Here is a 20,206-nt window from a genome sequence, read left to right as displayed (position 1 = left end):
CTCTGTAAAGCAGTCATCTACAGTGACCAGAGCAGAGGTCTGTTCCGTAGGCAGAGACAGACTTAAAGACTGGAATTACAGACAACTTTTTGAACTGTGGAGAGATGGATCGGCATTTAAAAGCATGTAGTTCTCTGACAAAGAACCTGAGTTGGGTTCCCGACACCCACATCAAGCCACTGACAGCCTTCCAGTTCCAGGGGATGAAATGTTACTGGCCTCTCTAAGTACTTACTTTCATATGTGCATACATCAACATATATACACATACACATAATTAAAAATAATTTTAGCCAGGTAGTGGTGGCACACTCCTTTAATCCCAGCACTCGAGAGGCAAAGGCAAGCAGATCTGAGTTTGAGGCCAGCCTGGTCTACAAAGAAAGTTTCAGGACAGACCCCAGAGCTACAAAGAAACCCTGTCTCAATAAACCAAAAAAAAAAAAAAAAAAAAAAATTAAAGATAATTTTAAAAAATAAGCAGTTCTTAAAAGTCTGTAAAAGTTATTATCATTGCTAAGGAAGAGTTTTTAAGATGGACAAAACAAACATTTATTCTAGACTGAAGAAAAGTATCCAGAGCTGGGAGTGGTAGCGCACGCCTTTATTCCCAGTACTTGAGAGGCAGAGACAGGCGGATATCTATGAGTTTGAGCCCAGCCTGATCTACAGAGTGAGTTCCAGGACAGGCTCCAAAGCTACAGAGAGAAAACCTGTCTCAGAAAAAGGTATCCAGAACAAAAGAAACAAAGGAGTGACTGTGAAGTGAGAAATGGAAGGCGTATTGGAGGGTTGTGGTGGTCACAGTCTTTGGGAGAGTCAGTCCTCATCCTGACCGCACACAGGAACCTCTCTGCTAACATTCCCCAGTTTCTGCCTTTTTAACTTTCCCAGGTACCTAGTACACAAGGTGAAAGGCAGAACACCAAACATATGCTGAATAAATGGAGTATACGCTTTAAACAAAGAAATGAAGTGTGTACAGTTTTATAACTGGCCACCAAGATGTCCTTCCAAAGAGTAGATGGCAGCATGTCCATTCTGCCCGGTACTGTCCACCTAGCTGAATAGGACTTGCCTCTGGAAACCCTCAGAAACTCAGAGGGTGACGACAGAACCTGGGCTCACTGGTTCAGTACAGCAACCCCAGCCAAGTGTGTTGGAGATACTGCCTTGATTTGTTGGCCTGGTTTACATCTTATAAATGCCTTTCCCATTTTCACATATACTTCCAAAGTCTGTTTTTAGAAACTATACTTGGAGTCCTTCCCCTTTTCTGCTGGTGCACTTTCCAAAGTAACAGGTATTAGGGAAAATGCATTCGTAGCCAGGCCTATTGGCATAGGGCAGTATATCTCAGCTACCTGGGAAACTGAGGCAGAAAGATTACAAGTTCAAGGCTAACCTAGTCTACTTAGAAGACTGTCTTAAAATAGAAAGTAAAACAGAGCTGAGGATGCTGCCCTATGTACAGCACTTGCTTACATATATAAGTTCCTCTGTACAAGTCCAAGTACCACAGTATGGGTTGTGGGGCGGACTCAGCCAAGGTGTAAAATTGGACCAACAGTTCCCCAGTAAGTCTGACAGTGATGAGTACTCAGTGTCTTGCTTAACTAAATCTGCTAACCATGGATTTAAAAGAGCTCTGAGACATGAGGGAAAACTCAGCAGAATTGGGAACATTCCAGAAGAGGGAGCTGAAAAGTACTTATTGCACATATAGATTGAAAATATTAAGTATTGGGTCTAGAAACAAGATAGATTCCTATTCAGAGTAGAAGTTTAAAAACCAGTAAAGATTGTAATGGAGGAAGTGCTTTTGTTTTTACAGAGAATGCTGACGTCTTAGCAAGAGTCAGCGGAGCCAATCATTTCATTTCCTCACCTGTAGAATGGAACTGTCTCGCTTTCCTCACTGAAATACTGAGGTTTGATACATAGGTGTTTGTATGCGTATATACACATAGTACATATGTATCCTTGGGAAAACAAACATTTCTGCAGTCTTCCTGAAAGGGCTAGAATGTGAACGTAAATGCCAGTGTGGTTCTTCCCTGTTCCCCTTTTGTGCTTCGGTGTCCAGCTGGCAGGAAACTTCGCACAATACCTAAAGTACAAGCTTTGAAGACTAACCTCTCCTTAGCAAAGACAAAACAGTGCTACCGGATGAAACAGAGTGGGAAAGCAATGTCTGGGTGGGTTTTATTATCAAAGATTAGGTAGTAAGGCCTGTCCAGAGTCAGTTTGATGTTTTATCCAAACAACACACTAATGTGTGTTCTGTGTTTACTACTTGCAAAAACACAACCTTGTTGATCCTGACCCAGTCAAGCCCAGATCCCTGTTTTCAAATGTAGGGCAGAGTGACATGAAATTTTGAGGTTCTGTTATTCAGAGGAAAACCTATTGTAGCAACAGCCATCCTCTCATCTGGGAACCCCTCCTCCTCCCCTCCCCCCATGATGAAGACCAGACATAAGGCAGGAAGCTAGTGAGGCAGATGGCTTGGGCCTTCTTTCCTCAGACTGTTTTTCCAGGGCCTACAGCCTAGCCTACACCATATTTTATAGGGGCAAAATGTCTTCGTGGTTGTCTATCCAGATACCTCACCCATAATCCTGACAAGGAACCAGAGGCTAAAGGATCGTTTTTCTGGTGTTGAGACAGTTATTTTAGACCCTGACAGACGAGGAAACAAGGGTTTCTGGGAACCAGGATCTGTACTTCTGGATCTGCGTATTTCTGTCTTCTCACCTTGTCAATCAGTAGTTGTCAACCTCATTCTCAGTCTGTATTATGACCATTTGTAAAGTGCATGTTTGTCTGGGGCAGCTAAGAAGATACAGACTCTTTAAAAGGCTTTCACGGTGCATCCCTGTATGTCTTGGAACATGCTGTTAACCCAGGATAGACTTGAACTCACAGAGATGCAGCTACATTTTTCTCTCTGTGCTTCCCAGGTGCTGTCATGTGGCATGCCCCACCACAGCAAGCTTAGTCCTTTTTATTTTGATAAATCATGAGCAAAATATTGAAGTGTCAGTGTTCTCTTTTTTTCTGCTCCATTCTTATCACACAGATCCACATGTGATAAAATTATATTAATTGACTCTTTCAAACTCGAGGCTTCAAAGGCTATTTTCATACTTTGATATGTCTTTATAGGACTGAATGATACAAAAAATAATACCTGGTTTATTGACAATTACTATAATAGGGTTTTTTTCCAAATAAACTAGTGAAAGTTCTAGAAGGCATTTAAAATGAAAATTAAAGTTATGAAAGACTACATTGTATATTAAAGTATGGTTTTCATCCACATCAGTTTCCCCTCTTCCAAAATTTTGGCTCTCGAAATAAAAAAATTGAAAAGTAATTTCAACTCATAATCTAGTCCTGAGACAGAATTTCCCTCTGGTCTTCTAGAGAATCCCTCTGCAGCGCAGCACCAGGCTGTATATACTTCCCAGTGAATGGATATTGGTACATGCTTCCACAGGTTGTCCAGTCATGAGCAGACAGACTCAGAACCTTCTATGCTGTTGTATAGCATGATCCCCCCCCCTTTTCTTTTCAGAAGTAAAAGGTGTGGTTATTGGAGAATAATTAGGCCCCATGGGAGAGGAGGCAGTATTTCATCAATGCCCTAGGGTTGTGATTAGCTAATAATGATAGCACCTATGTTATTTCTTAACTATTCTGCCCCTCTCATTATTTTCCTGCACTGTTGGAATTCAGCATACAACTGATTGGAGACAAAACAGCAACCACAGGCTCCAGTGTCTTACATTTAGTAGATATTTTCTCTGTGTTTACAATTGTTTTGTTTCCTAAACCACAAAGACACTGTGCTTTCACTATCTAATTATTCTGTGGAAAGTGGTTAATCAATGCACTGAAGGCAATTCTTGCTCCTTTCTATTAATACTGTTTTATCTAGCTTAAAAGAAAACTCTTGCTGTCTGGAAAATGTGGAAAGAGGGTCAATACAAGAAAATCTGTTTTGTTCCCTGTGAAGGTGGTGTAGAGTTGTACTAGATATGACCTGCAAATACAGAGATAAAGGGAGATCCTTGATGTAGAAAGAAAAGAACTCTTCAGTAAAGAAGTGGCAGGTGTGAACGATCAACAAACCCTGAGTGGGCACTTTCTCTACCTTTCTTGGCAGATCAGACTTTTTAGAAGGATTAAGTATGACCGTTCCTTAACATTCAGCATTCAGACTTCCCCAAAGAAAAATGCTGTCTTCTATCCCACCATCTATAGACTGGAAGAGACCAACAGTGAAGTCTCTGTTCCCAGTGGGTCTCAGGGGCAGGGCAAGTGAAGTCACAAAATGGCCTTGGATTTTGGCCTCCCACCTCCTGCTTACACACAAGAGTGGATATCTACTCCTTTCCTCTCAAGAGTTGTGTCGGGGATGAAAGTGTCTCTGGCCTGCTGTGGTGACACTAAGGCAGTAACTGGCTTCATCGTTCTGGTTTTAAATACCTTTACTTTCTTTGGCCTATAGCAGAAAGCTGGTAAGCCCTTCACCACAGCTTCAGTAAGGCCACAACCTAAAGAGAAGTGAGTGCCCTTGCCTGTCTCACTCAGGTCTGCAGATCAGCTTTCCTGTAAGAAGACTAGATGAGCCTGTCCTATCTCTCTGCCTCAGCCTTCCATTCATTCTTTCAGCATGTGTTTAGTACCTACTGTGTGTCGTCACTCTTAGTACCCTACTGTGTGTAACTCTTGAGGTTATAGGAAATTAAAACAGGCAAAAATCCCTATTCTTTAATAGGCTTGCCTTCGGGTGGGATATTTTTAATATATAGAACAGAAACCACGCCTATTACAGTTTTTTGTTTGGTTGGTTTTGTTTTTTGAGATAGGGTTTCTCTTTGTAGCCCCTGCTGCCCTGGAACTTGCTCTGTAGACCAGGCAGGACTCAATCACAGCTCCACCTACCTCTGCCTTCTGAGTGCTGGGATTAAAGGTGCGTGCCACCATCACCTGGTGATGATTATTACAGGTTTTTTTTTAACTTTTGATTTTCCAGCTGTTCTTTCCTGTCATAAACCAGACCTAACCTCTCCATAAACCTTCACAGTTCTAAGGGAAATTTATAGAATTACATCAGAAATTCCCGAGACCAGTGGTTCCCAATCAATGACTCATGCAAAAATAAAGATGACTTTCTAAAATCAGATTTCTGAGAGCTCTTCTCAGCAACTATAGTGTTTAGTGAATCAAAGTGAGCCCCAAGAATCTCCTGATTCTGAGATGTGGGAAATCCTAACTATCTTTTTAAAAAAAAAAAAAAAAAAACAGGTCAACTCTGACCAGAGGACCCAGATAACATCTCAGCAACTCAGCAACACTGGCTTCTGGGTTTATCACACACACACCAAAAAAAAAAAAAGTCTGGTCTTTATGGTTGTTCATTTAGAATCGGAGTGGCATGCACTAGTAAATATCCCTTAGAAGACAGAAACTAAAAATAGGGCAAGCATAAGGAGTCATAAAGTTACATAGATACCTTTAGTACTGTCTAAATAGAGCTACATTATATTATGGGAAGTGAAATTTGAAACTTTCCTAAAGTTTAGCCTGAGTTGTGAGAATTCTACCTCATTGGAGTGCTCATTCTGGAGATGGCAATCATGTTTGGAACTAGTAAAAAACCAAAGCATTTTGAGGAGCTGATTGAAGCTGCCAAGGCTATCTCCAAGGTTTGCAGCAAGCCCTTCGCACATAATTAGCCAGGTCCCTGCATTCATAGATTTCACAAGGCAATATGCCTCTGGGCCAGTTCCCTCACCTTAGAAATCATCTCTTTTCAGATGAGTCTCCTTCATATTAACCTGAAATCTACTGTCCCCTGATTCTAATTTTAATCTCTCGAACTACAAAGAGTACCTTTTTGATGTCAGAACCTAAGACTGATGTGGTGATATTTTGTTTGTGCTATAACAAATAAAGCTTGCCTGAAGATCAGAGGGCAGAGCTAAGTCACTACTTAACCATAGAGGCCAGGCAGTGGTGGCTCACACCTTTAATCCCAGCACTTGGAAGGAAGATCAGGAGTTCAAGGCCACCCTGTCTGAAAGAGAAAGAGAGCCAGGTAGTAGTGGTGGCTCACACCTTTAATCCCAGCACTGAGAAAGTAGAGGCAGGAAATTAAGGCAGGAGGAGACAGGATCTCAAGTGTATTCAGTCTGAGGAGTCATAGGGACAGGATCACCCTTTGGTCTGAGGATTCAATAGAGGTTAAGAACTGGTGGCTGGCCGGGCGGTGGTGGCGCACGCCTTTAATCCCAGCACTTGGGAGGCAGAGGCAGGCGGATCTCTGTGAGTTCGAGACCAGCCTGGTCTACAAGAGCTAGTTCCAGGACAGGCTCCAAAACCACAGAGAAACCCTGTCTCGAAAAACCAAAAAAAAAAAAAAAAAAAAGAACTGGTGGCTGACTACTCTACTTCTCTGATTTTTCAGCATTACTCCTTATATCTGACTTCAGGTTTTATTATTAAGACCAATTAGAAATCATGAAATAGATTTAGTTTTCTCTTTGTAAACTAAATATTACATGTTTAAACTTTTCTTGTTTTTTTTTTAACTTTCATCTCTGATCATTTCTGGATGGTCTCAAAACTATACACACATACACATGGTTCTTGATATGTAACTTAGCAGCAGTAAAAGCTATAGTTTGTCATTGTTGATCCAGTTACCAAGGGATGGGGCAGTGTTGAATCTTTAGGTGTTGCAAAATGATGAAATGGCGAATTTCTCTTAAGGGCAGATGGCCAAAGGTTTCCCAACAAATTCACATCCTGCTATATAGCAAACACCAGTGCTACGATTTTCTTGCCCTCTCTCAGAGATAAATTACATTTCTTCTTTGGGAATTAATGCTAAGCTCAGTTAAATTAGATTGCCTAATATTTTACAGATTGGAAGCAACAGAGCCAAAATTATTAAAGGTGGATATAGGCTCCACAAGCAAAGTTATCGCCTCTATAAGTCAATCTCTGCGGTACTCACAAGGTTCATCCAAAACACAAAATAGCATTTTAAGTTCATTGTCAACATAATGTTAAGCCTCTATAGTTAACGAGCTGCCTGTAAATCCTAGTTCCATCATTCATAATGTCTAGCACCTGGTATGCACTCAAAAAATATTAGCTGTCATCATTATTAGTGTTGTTCCTGGTGAAAATGAGTTTTCTATTTTTGTTACTAATTACCACAAGTGCACTTGCTTCAAACATATATTATGTTAAAGTTCTACAGATAAATAATCCAGCACAATCACTGGACTGACATCAGAGTATCGGCGAGTTGCACTCCCTCCAGATGTGATAGAGGGGGGTCCCATTTCATTCCCTTTCCAACTCCTGGCAGGGACCTTGGGTCAAATCCTCCTATACTACCATATTCCTGGAGGTTTCCAGTTCTCACTTCCACTTCTGTGAGCCCACTAGGATAATAGACAGTCTGGAAAGTATACCCATTTTGGTATCAACCAACTAACAACTTTAATTGAATCTTTAGTTCATCCTTATCATGCAGCCTAGCATGTTCACAGGTTCAGGGAATTAAAACTTGGACATCTCAGGAGAGAGTGTTGTTCTGCCTGTCTCTTTCTTGAAGCATAGCTCTTTTAGAACCAAAGCTTATTTGCGTACCCAGGATAGAAAGAGGACAGACAAGAAGGTCTTTAGCAAAGCACCATGGCATTTTGTTTCAACTCAGTACCCTTGTGATTGTAGTCAGTGAATGAATGGTCTTGCCATTCTCTCCATTCTAAGAAGTCACTTCTTTTCCCATAAGCCAAGTGAAAATGATGATGGGAAGAAAAATTATGGTCCTTTCCTCTCTGGAAAACTAAGAAAAGGAAAACAGGCACAAATCACCTTTGAAAGAAAACAAACTAAACTCTTTATTGCTGAGATTGGAACGCAGATCCTTGTATGCAGTAAACATGTGCTGTACCCCTGGTCTATACCTCCAGCCCCAGATTACACTTTCTTAACAGTGGTGACTGTTACCTTAATATGTGCTCTGGTTAAAGAGAGATTTCTGTTTACATCTGTGTGAAAAAGTCATGTGACCCTGCACACAGCTGGAATTCTAGCTGCCTTCTGTACCTCTCCTGTATGCTAGCTGGGTCAGTCTCTTCAACACCTTCATCTATGCTTTCTTCTCCTTAAAGAAAAGGAAGGCATCTGACTGGTTTTCAGGCTGTCTTAACGGATCTACCTGCAGTGGAAGGACTTCTGAGAGGCTGGCCACCCTTTGGTACTGGCAGCCAGAGAGTGGAAAGCAGAGTTGGCACTGGTTGAGGGCCATGGTAGGGGCTCTGCTAACACGATTGTCTCTCTGCATCACAAAGGCCTGAGTAGGTACTCAGTCTGTGACCCACAGTTTTCATCTGAGCCAATCAATTCCTACATATATTGTTTACCCAGGACAAAATCTGAAAACAAGCCATCATGTTCCCTGCATTGCGGTTGGTGTTAGGGATTTCTCGTTGTGGAATTTTTACAAATCTAGTCAGATGAGCAAAGAAATTTTGTGACCATATCAAAGTAAGCATAACTTTGACTATCTCACTTCTCAAATTTTATAGTACCCCTACATACAGTTCCACAAAAGGCACTGACTGTGTCTACCACATGAGCTAATGAAGACAAGACTTTTGTCTACGATGTTTCATTTTCTTTCCTTGTTAGCCAGTTTGTCCCAACATCTATAGGCTGGTATGTAAGATATGTCCTGTGGTAATGCCATGTATGAAAGTTATCACTGGCACCACACAAACAAGGTGAAGCAAACATTGCTGGGCCCCATTTGGATTCCTCCTTATGTTACTCTGCAACCTCTTTTATGGTTGCAGCCTCCTTCCAACAGGCATTCCTGGAAAATGAACCAGCATTTACAAGCCACACCTTTCTGAAGTGCTCTTTTGGCATTTTACAAATAGTTTTTGTGAGAAACTGAAAGATGTGACTCCTAGGAAAGACTGGAGAGAATTTTAGGTGGACAGAATGCAGTTACCCAAGACAGCGCATTGCTAGTCTGTCAACAGTAAAATAGGAAAATATGTGGGTTGATGCCTTTAATTTGTTTCTGTGTTAAGGATCTTTTTCGTATATTGTGCATCTGCCAAACATTTAGTTTTGAAGTGCTTGATGCTTGACGGAGATTGGCCCTGTGACAAATCTGAATTTAAACAGATTGTTAAAATTCAAAGGTTCTTAAAGGCAGCTTCGTGGGCAATAGAAAGATCTCTTTGCAACTAAAGTTAGGGCAGATTTTTAATGTATTGGCCAACGGTACAGCATACATGGAGTCCTCTCACTTTAAGCACTTCATGGAGGTAACTTCTCACGTTTTCATACTTAATTCTACTCTGTACATCTTCTTTGCCTTTCCAGAAGTAGTACAATAAGAGGTGCGAAACTGTGTTGAATCTACTTACTATAATCAGTCCCAGGTGTTTTAAATTAAGTAGAAAAGGCGCGAACAGACTATGGCTAGCACTTGTTTACTGTTTGGGACAGAAGGTCCTGTGGCTCCAGGGCTCTTTCACCACCACCCATATTCAGTAAACCCTGGCTTGCTTGACACTGGAGCGCCACATATGTCTCTAATGATTTTCTCTCTAGAAAGACTTACCACTTACCATGAGAGCTGTGGATTGTATACACAAGAGCAAGGAGAGGAAATCTGTTACTCCTTTCTCCTCAGGCTCACCTCTCAGGCCTAAAGGACCCCCTAAAATCATTCATGAACCATGGAACATGCCAGTTTCAAAGTCATTCTTTCTCTTGCCACTGAGTGAAACTCTAAGCTGAAGTAAGCTGCCAATGCGACTACTTTCTTCTGTGTTGTATTCCTCTGTATTTGATCTCAGACAGTGGACAAACTCAGCATGACGTGACACCCTCTGATTTCTTTATAAGGTGGAGGAGATGGGCCACTGAGCAGAAATAAAAATATAGCCATGATGTCATCAACAGTTAAAGATGATTTTATTAATTACTTGTTGAGACAAAATACCTTACAAAAGCAACTTAAGTAAGGGAAATATGGTTTAGGCTCACAGTTCCAGGCTCTAGTCCAAAATGGCAAAGAAAGTCATGGTGCAAGAACATGAGGCAGCTGGTAGCGCTGCATCTGCCGCCAGGAAACTGAGGAGGATACATGCTGATGCTCAGCTTATTTGCTCCTTTTTTTTCCGTCCAGCACTGTACACTTTAGGATGTGTGTTTGCACCTCGGTTACCCTGACCCAGGAAAATCCTCAAAGACAGGCTCAAAGCTTTGTTTCCATAGTGATCCTAAATCCTGCCAAATTGGCCATCAAGATTAACCATCATAGGTGTTTAGACTGAAAAGTAGGGAGGAAACAACTTTTCTTTGTGGTTGTGTGAAATATATCCTAGATAATCATCCCTTCATTTCATCTTTCACTTCATAAATGAAGTGAGTAATCATTACACTGACACTGAGCTGTCTTCTTTTTTCTTTCCGTTTTCTTTTGGTTGTTGTTAATGTCAAAATGATGAAAACAAGCAAAGCTTGGGAGAACAGTTTGTACATGAAGTCTTTGCAGCTTGACTATGGTTTTCAGACCCTTATTTCTTTCAGTTGGTGTTATTGGCAGCCAAGTGTAAAGACTCTGATATGAATGGTAGCTACACATTTGCCAGATGACTGAGGGCCTAGATTTCCTCCCCTCCATAGCTCCTCCAGCTTTGGTTTCTGTTCATTTCCTGGACTATGTGAGGATTATCCCCTGCCTCAGCCTATTTTCCATTCCCTTCTCTTTGCTCTGAGGAGTCTGAGGAAAGGACAGAAAACTCAAGCTTAAGTAAAATCAGTCTTCCACTAGGCTCACCTCTCAGGCCTAAAGGACCCCCTAAAATCATTCATGAACCATGGAACATGCCAGTTTCAAAGTCATTCTTTCTTTGTGACATAGTAGTTTATCATACTTAGAACTGGTTCATTTTCTTGAATGTGTCAATGTCTCTAATCAAAATTGGGAAATCATCAGTCATCATGCTTTGGAACATTTTTTCTTCTTTCTTTTTATTGAGCTGTACATTTTTCTCCACTCCTCTTCCTTCCTTCCCTCTCCCTTTCTACCTTCTTCTGTGACTCTCGCGCTCCCAATTTACTCAGGAGATTTTGTCTTTTTGACCTTCCTAAGGAATGTTTTTCTAGTCTCTATCACCCTTTGCCTAATGCTTTACATATATATCTTGGTGTGTTCAACTATGTACCACATTCCTTTAATGTTGTGTTTACGTTTTTATTTTCCTATCTGTTCTTCTGAATATTTGTATTTATAAATAAGTCATGCCTTTCTTCCATTCTTTAAGCAGGATTTCCTTTAGTTGAGTATCTTTTTAATACCTTCTTTGATTTCTCCACCTGCTAAGTCCTAATATCTGGGTCCCTGTTGTCTACTCTTTTGCTCTATATGGATCCCATCTTATTTCTTGGCATTTATTATGATGTTTTTTTAACATCTTAGATGAAGCAAATCTGGTCCTGGTTCTCCTCATTCACTCCCAGACTGGCTTCTTCATTGTTTATTTGCTTAGCAACTTAGCAAGATTAGTGTAGTAAAGAATATTGCTCTGACATGGTGCCCTTGATATCATTACTCAAAAGGCATAATCGTGGGCTATGAGTGACAGTTTTTCTTTCCTTCTTCAAATGTTTCTCCTCTGTTGCTTCTTTGCCTGATGTTAGATCTCTAGTTGATATCTCTCTGTTGTCATCATACCCAGTGTTAGCCTTAACACATTTCTAGGGTTTTTTGCTCATAGACGCCAAAGTCTGATCTGATTAAAGCCAGGCCGTTGTAGGGGTCATCTTTGAACTAGGCCATGACGCAAGCCCTGACCACAGGAAGACATCCCTTGGCAGTCTTTCTGACTGCTTCACCAGCTATGAACTATCAGCCCACTCCAAAAATTGCTTACCAGCAACATTTGTGTTACGATAGCTTACATTTTCCCATCTCTTTCAAAAAAACGTGTCCCCTTTAGAGGAACCTGTGTTCTTACCTTGTCTCACATTCTAGACAGAAACTCTGTCTCATTGTTTCAAAGCTGGTATGGGAACAATGGCTTTGATTTTCTTCAAGTGGCACCTTTGCTCTTAAGAGTTTCTGTGCAAGGAAGGTTACACTCTTCTTAAGTTGCCTTTTCTAGCAGACTTCTAGCCTATATATTTGGTGGTGTGGAAGTAAATGAAGCCTGATTTCTCCCAGCAAGTTGTTTAGGGAAAAGGCCTCCATTCTTCATGACTTGGAATATAATTTGTACAGTACAGAACAGAGGGGAAGAGAATGGGGTTATTAGAAAGAGCGAAGTCTTCTCTTCCCTGAAGGAACCGAGAGGCAGTGTGGTACTAGATTTGGACCTGTGAGGAAGGGAGCCCCACTTCCTTGGTCTCGGGCAAGCTTCTATTAAACTCATCTTCAGGGGTGTGATACCCCCAGGGAAGGGAACCTATTGTAGACTCGTCAGTTCTTATGGAGATTTATACATTTTCCTAGGGAGGGGGAAATAGAGTTCTTTTATTAGGACATTTTCTAGAGGTAGTAACCGTTGCATTTTGTGATTGTCAATAGTTCCATTCACTTCACAGAGGAGAGGGCCCACAGGTCCTTACACTGCCTCTCGGTCCTTCACTCATGCCACTGAGACTCGAGCTTTGTTTTGTTTTTCAGTACTTTGTTGATTTAGAATCCAAATGTGTACCATGAGTAGTTTTTCCACCTTATCTGCTTTTACATGTAGGATATCACCAGATAGAGTCCATGGGAAATGCGCAAATAGTTATAATTTAGATGAACTCAGTCATCAGAAAGAATTTCCACTGGAAGAGAAAAAAACTACCACGTATACTAAGATATTGTTGTTTGTATTTTAATCACATCACTAAGTAGTAAATTACTAGAAAGCTTAGGAAGGAGTGGTTACATAAAAGGGCAAACCCAGGAAGTAACACAATGAAAGAAGCTTCCACACTAGGGGCATTTGGTGAATTAGAAAAACTTGAGTATAAAGTTTCAAAGGCTCCTGGTGCATAAAGAATACAAGAAGTTTATAGCCTGCCTGAGGTATCTGGTAGGAGACCATCTCAGTACACCTCTAGAACCCCAAAGGCTGAACTGTCAGTGTGAATTGAACTCAGTTCCCTCTGAGAACTTACAGTAGTGAACAGGCCTTCCCATCAGCTTTACATGGGTGCTCGTTCAAAACCTTCAAGCATTTTGGAAAGGTCTCTAGTTTGCCTTTTCCTCTAACACCTTATGTAATCACATGGAAATCATCCCTGAAAAGACCCATCTTCAACCCAGACTTCAAATATTTCCAGAAATAATTTTTCACAAATATTAAATATTATTAAAGCTCTCATTCAAAAATCATAAAATACAGTTAAACCAAGGACCAAGAGTAGGAATCAGGCTGGAAATGACTCAGCAGGTAAGAATCTTCAATGCTCTAACATAAGGACTGGACTTTGAATACCAGTACCCATGTTAGGTGGGTCACAAATGCTTGCAACTCCAGCTCCAAGGGATCTAACTCCCTCATCTGGTTCCAACAGGTACCAACATACATATGCACATATACTCACATAAGCATATAAATAAATAAGCAGTAAAAACAAATCCTTTTAAAAACTAAACAGCAGTCAGAGTTGAACAATATATTTAGATCAATCTATGGTCTCCGAATTATTAGCACATTTACAGAAAGGAAATGAAACTAGTATTTTCACAGAAACTTAAGGGATTTTAAAAATTTGAATAGCAACTGATTATTGCAGTGACCATACTGATGCTTCTGAAAATGTAACATACACTGACTATAAATCTAAGAGCATTTTAGATATAGTTAAAGAAGGTTTGGTGAGCAAAATAGCACAAAATATAAATTTTGAGAGTATAATCTAGACTTGCATGGTTGTCACTCACAATTTTTTCCCAGGCAATAGCAAGCAGCATACTCTTTATGCTGGCAAACAGATGGAGGTGGACCATAGCTAGGGTGGAGACTGAAATCAAGGCCTTGCTCAATGAGGCTGAGGAACACTGAGCTGCAAACCCAACCCATCATGTGATCTCTTCAGTTACCAACCCTAAGTGCCAAAGGCCCTACATGTGCAGTTCCATTTATCTTTACAGAAAAGGTTTAAGGAAAAATCACAGGTTTGTGGTGTTTAAGTGACTCCACGGTTAGCCTGTATAATGACAGCAGGTTTCTTTCCATTCTTGCTGACTCTCATCTTGTGTTTTCTCTCTCCCTTTCTCTCTTTTGCAGTGGCTGCTTCAACCCCCAATTCTACTGCTGGTGCAGCCATGAATTCCTTGACCTCTCTTGGAACTCTCCAAGGATTGGCTGGAGCCACTGTCGGATTGAATAATATTAATGCACTAGCAGGTACCGTGAACAGTGAGTATTTGCTGCTCTGGTGGACAGCCTTCCCCTAAATTCTCCAGAACATGGTCAACCAGAATTGACCAAAAAGGCTATGAAATGGGGAGAACTAAAACTTGGGATGGAGGAGCGCATGGTTCAATAGGCAAAAACTTGCCCCTTTGATTTTATCTCAAAATAAACCCAACCACAGCCCACCCCGGCTTCTTTCCAGTGTGTAGTATAAGTTTGAATCCTCAGATTGCTGTAGTTTGACAGATAGTTTCAGGTTCCAAGGAGTTTGGTTTTTTATTTTCTCAGCCCTGCTGCAAGGCAGGGTGTTATAATAGAAAAGTTAATGGCGTGGAAGTTGGGTAGCATATACCCTGCTCGACTGCCAGTCAACTGTAAGAGCTCAGGCAAATCACAGCTCCCTCTCTGGCCTAGTCTCCATGGGAAAATTGAAAATTCTGGGTCAAGTGATATTAAAGGTGCCCTCCAGCTTGAAAAATCAAGGATTCCAGATAAGTGTGCGAGCAAAAAACCAGTCTTTGGAAAGCCAGAAATGCAACTGAGTGTCAAGGAGCTACAGCTAGAAAGAGAACTGTCTTCATTAAGTGCCTGGAGATGGGGCCTCTACAGTAGTGGCTGTAAAGGGGTGTCATTTTACTGTGGCAGACAACACAGGATTTGGGCAGATAGGTTAGCAAATTACCCTTGATTCTGAAACAAACTGCCCCGTTTAGAAAGGATGCTAGCCTCCGTCCCACACAGCTAACTGTTCTGTCATTCAGATACTGTGGAACAGTTCCCAGGCCTGAGGATGAGTCACACTGGAGGATCAAGTTTGGGGTGGGCTTCTGCACTGGAGAAACTGAGCCTCAGCCAGAAGGAGGACATCTAATTTACCTTTCCATCCATTTGGTCACCCTGGTTGCCCTGGAGGCCCAGAACAGCTAACAGAGTTTCTGCATTGTGGACCTAATTGTCTGCCAGACTGCCCGAGCAACCTGATACTTGCCTGCTTAAATTTGTAGTAAGTGGGCCCTGGCCATTTACCTCACTTTGGGTCATGATTTATTAAATAGCCTGGTCACTGTTTTATCGAGTGACCAGACCACAATTATTTTAAATCAGAATCCTAATTTCTATTTAAAAGTTCAAAAAGTAATAATTTGCAGTTGGACCAGCAAGATGACTTGGCAGGTAAGAATGCTTGCTGCCAAGCCTGATGAACTGAGTTCAACCCCTGGGGACCCACTCATACAAGTTGTCCTCTGACCTCCACAAGCATACCGTCACATCACAATCTCCTTTCTCTCCCTCTCTCCCTCCCTCACACACACACAAAATAAAATAAATGTAAAAGAAAGAATTTAAACTCTAAAATGTATCCACATAAAGATTGAACTTCTATAATCCCAGTAAGAAAATAAACCATATTTTAAAAAATAGATAATGTTCAGGTCTTTTCTTTGGATGTGCTAGGGAAGTAAAAAAAAAAAAAAAAGACTGAGTTTTACCTGACCATAAAGGAAAAAAAAATGTTTTCTTCCACAAGTGATGGCTCTGAATTAGCATTTAGCACATGGCCTGGTAACCTTGTGACAGCCAGAATGTTTTATTCCAGTTAAAACTGCCTCCAGCTTTTACAGTTTCCAGCAGCCACCTAGGAGCCTCGAGGCCTGCGTCCTGTTTCTGGTGCGGCTCCTCTTTTTGACCTTGTCCTGCAGCAGTACCAGCCCACTTGCCCTTCACCTGGGTTTCGGATGTGCGCACACACATCCCTCATGCTGCTTCTCTTGCCCCAGGACCTAGTTCCCCTCAAACAAGGACTTTGATTTGATCGCCAGCCTGTCCTTGGTCTGCAGAGTAACAGGCCAGTGGGAATGGTTGTCCTCCTCAGCACGTGCTCATGACTGCAGTGTGTCTCTTGTCCGTGTCTTGTGTCTCTGCACTTGCTTTGTTTTGTGTTGCTAAGCTTTTCCCATTTTTATTGTGAGGGGGAACATCGTTGAATGATGAGAAACCATATAAGTCCTTGTGCGGGGTTGTGTGCTACACAAAGTTTGCTCTGGCAAGGACAACAGTTTCAGTTTGGGTTCCCGACTTCATTGTTTGCAGTTGGGTTAATAGAAATATGCATTGTTCTTGACAAGTTAAGAAAAAAATGGTTTTAATTTCACATATCCCTACCTACCAGTCAGAGTGAACCAGAAAGAAAATGTTTAACAAAAATTATGCACAAATAAAAATGTGTTCTTTCTTGATTGCTAAGTGTTACTAGTGCAAACCTCTTCTACAACCTCAGCATCAACTTATATTTGTCTCAGGTTAAATATGAAGGTAAACTCTTTTAGGGTAGAATATCCTCTTGGTTTATTTTCCTAAACAGAAATTATCATGAAACCTGTTGCAGATAATTTTCTCAAGGAAATCAAATACTTTTATAGACAGTCAGCTCCTAAAACAGTTAATGGCAGCTTGTGTATTGTTTCCTCCCCTACTCTGCACCAGGAATGGTTCCTGTGTGTATCATGGGTACAGTGATGAGAGGCTTCTGGTTTTCTGGACAGAACCAGCTCTTCTCCACGAACAAAGTAGCAGAAAGAAAGTCGGGAGATGATACATCTTGGCCTGGACTTAATTCTCTTTTCTGCCAGAGGGCCAGTACCTCTCTGAAACGGTTCATAGATAAGTTGCTAGGTTAAACTGTTTGAAAACCCTCTCCTTCCCCTTATTTGTTAATGAGTTGAAACTAAATAAAAGTTCAACCTCTAATAGTAAAGCCAGAGTCAGCAAGATTGAAAAGAACATGAGTCATTCAGATCCTTCATCTGGGTAGTTTAAGGATTCCATTGATATGTTTTCTGTATTAATATCTAAATTAAATTACGATGAAAAATGCTTTGTGCAGATATATCTACCCAGGAGCCTCTGACTGGATATTTCTAAATCTAGGTGAAATGGCATTCTACCTTTATTTGTTTAAATTATGTTCTCCCATATGGCTTAACATGTTGTCTGAAAATATGGCTATTTTACGGTAAGTAGCCATAAACACTTGGTGAAGAGTAGTTTTGAAGTTTTTTTTTTTTTTTTATGAAGAAAAGAGGAGAGGAATTGAGTACATTACCCTAGCTTACACTGCTCTTACACTATGGCATTGCCGCTTTAATCTGTCAGCTAGCCATTTCTGAAGATGAACGCCATTCCAGACCAGAGCACAACCCAAACACATTTGCATGTGCGATCTTACCAACACAGACAAACATAGAAGTGCAACTGTAACTAAATCGGTATCCATCTTCCCTATTTCCAGATATTTCCCAGATCCTCATTTATTAAGGTGTAGCTCTGCAGGCTACACCTCATCTAATCAAAGGAAAATTACCAGTCAGTAGATAATAAACCTGTTCAAAGAAATCCCTTACTTTCTCTCTTATTTATGTGCTCTATCTCCTAGAAGGGTGGCCTGTAAATAAATGTGGTCTGCTCATGGCACACTCCTAGTTCTGCTTTTTAGGACCGTTTTCATGGTGCTCACAAAAACAATGTGGGTGTGGCTGTCATCTTAGCTAACTTGGGTCTGAAAAGTAAATGTAAAAGACTGAGTCATCAGGCTGCATACCACCTAACTGTCAGGCCAGCTCCCCAGACTCCCCTTACAGAGGCTGGTCACGCCCATCATTTTATCCATCCTTTTTATTTAAGTAGCATACAAGAATTTAGATGAAGAGTAGGAAAGAGCTGATCCATGTAGCTTTCTCAAAGAAAATCCCTATTCTTTTAAATTGAAATGACTGAAATATTTTATTCAACTAAACTTTCTTCAAATCACTGATTCTATTGTCCGAGGCTTTTAGAGGTAATCAGATGCTGGCAGCCGAGCCGTTAAGTGTTAACTTTGGTACCACAACTATTTAATGTAGAATAACATCAGGTAATTCATAAGAATTGCTCTCAGATATTGAAATCCTCCTCGGATGGTTCCTCAGATGCTTGCGTGTGGTTGTTTACCCGTTACTCCCTGAATTTGGCCAACGCCTAGCCTCCATGTTTTCCAAAATAATACAAATATTCTCAATACCTTTGTATTTGAAAGAACTTTTTTACCCCTCCCCTATTTTTATTCAAGAATATGGTTATAATCTAGAAAAAGGAAGCTTTAGGCTGGAGAGACCAAACTGTGGTGCTCTTATTTGCACAAGGCCCTGACCAGTTTCCCTGACCTTGGCATCTCTACTCCAACTACTTCCTGCCTCCCTGTAACCGTCCTCAAGAACTTATGGCTAGGCGTGTTCTTCCACGTACACAGCAGCAGTAGAAGCAAGCAGAGCTTCCAGAAAGTACTTATGGTTGGAGTACAGTGTAGGAAAACAACCAGCCATGACAACATCCTCCCCAGAATACTCCATTTAGTCAGGAAATCTCCCAGGATTTTAAGAGTATGAAGTTCATTCTGTTTCTGTTTTAAGGGGTGGAAAATGACTAAAGGAGGGAGAATTCAAAGCTGCAGACTAAGTAGAGCCCTTGTATGGCAACTGCACAGCCCTCAGCAGACACGCTACAGTGCAGTGACAGGTAGTTTGGAGATACTCGTTAGAGTGTGACTTAGGCTTCAGTGCATGTCAGGCAGCTGGGAAGCCAGAGTTTCAAAGGGTCTGTGTGCACATGAAACCATACAGCCTGGGGCAGAAGAGCAATTTCCTTTCAGAATTCCCTCCTATAAAGGAATCGAGTCCACAGCTTAATGGCCTGTATCCCTAACATCTGTTGGGAGCTGAAAGAGTCAGTTGTTCCAAGTTGTCTCACACAGTCCTCTGGGCCTCTCGGAAGTATCACACACATGCTAAGCAGTAAGGATAAAACATAACCAAACGGGAAAAAGAAAATTCCAGTTCTTTGGCAGCCATAACAATGGGGATGAGTGTGCAGGAAAGGAATAGTGAGGTAAATGTGATTAGTTGGTATCTGAGGGATCGTTCGGAGTAATTAGGAGGACAAACTATCTCTAAGCTCTTTAACAGTGCTTATTTGCATTAGTGGAATAGAAGAGAGTAGACTTCATAATAAGAACCCAGCACAGGTGCAGCAGATCCCCTTCTAGCCAGCACCTCCTAACTTACTCTGTACTTGCTGAATGACTTGAAATTACTCCCTTTCTCCAAGGGCTCGTATTTCATTCTTGAGGCCTTCAGACTTTTCTTTCCCCAGCTTCTACGAAGACACTATGTTGTATTGCTCCAAAAGACCCAGTCCGTTGTCTTCAAGCCCCACAATAGGAAACCCAAACTCAAAGCACTAGGCGAGTCCTCTACTGCTAAGTCCTGGTCAGCTTCATATCTGAAGAGATGACGTTGTCCAAGGAGTCTAAGCACATATGGTGTAAATAAGACATCTGCCCCCTCCTTCCTGTGGATGGCAAGTGGTGATCCTGATGGGTGATAAGTGTTTCTGGTACTTGATTTTTCTGCAACCTCGGCAAGCATCCTGTAGTCGCTATCCTCCCTTACCATCAAGATTAGTGTTATTTCCAGCAAGTTCTTCTCAGAAACGGATTTTTTAAAAAGCCTTTTTAGTCTTAAAAGAAACCAAAGGCAAATGTGTCCTATTCCATTTCCTGAGTTCATGTGAAAGTTCATACTCCATGAAGCATCCTTTGTTTTAACTCAATATTCAAGAAAATGACAGTCAGCAGCCAAGACCCTGGTCTACACTCAGATCCCCAAGCTGCTGCCAGAGTCCAGCTCATCGACAGTGTCTCTCCA

General features: G+C 41.2%; 1 protein-coding gene across 22 annotated transcripts in view; it reads left to right on the top strand.

The window, feature by feature from the left end:
- Celf2 (CUGBP Elav-like family member 2) overlaps nt 1–20,206 on the top strand; it is an 826,738-nt gene that overhangs the window by 791,027 nt on the left and 15,505 nt on the right. For all 22 annotated transcript variants that reach the window (XM_057788195.1, XM_057788197.1, XM_057788190.1 and 19 more), the window contains one exon: nt 14,340–14,459. In XM_057788195.1, coding sequence (XP_057644178.1) covers nt 14,340–14,459 — 120 coding nt within the window. The remainder of the gene's footprint in view (nt 1–14,339; nt 14,460–20,206) is intronic.

Source organism: Chionomys nivalis, chromosome 13 (assembly GCF_950005125.1).
Source record: "Chionomys nivalis chromosome 13, mChiNiv1.1, whole genome shotgun sequence".
Taxonomy (NCBI): Eukaryota; Metazoa; Chordata; class Mammalia; order Rodentia; family Cricetidae; genus Chionomys; species Chionomys nivalis.
The sequence above is the reverse complement of the archived record's forward strand: the minus strand, read 5'-3'. Positions and strand labels throughout refer to the sequence as shown.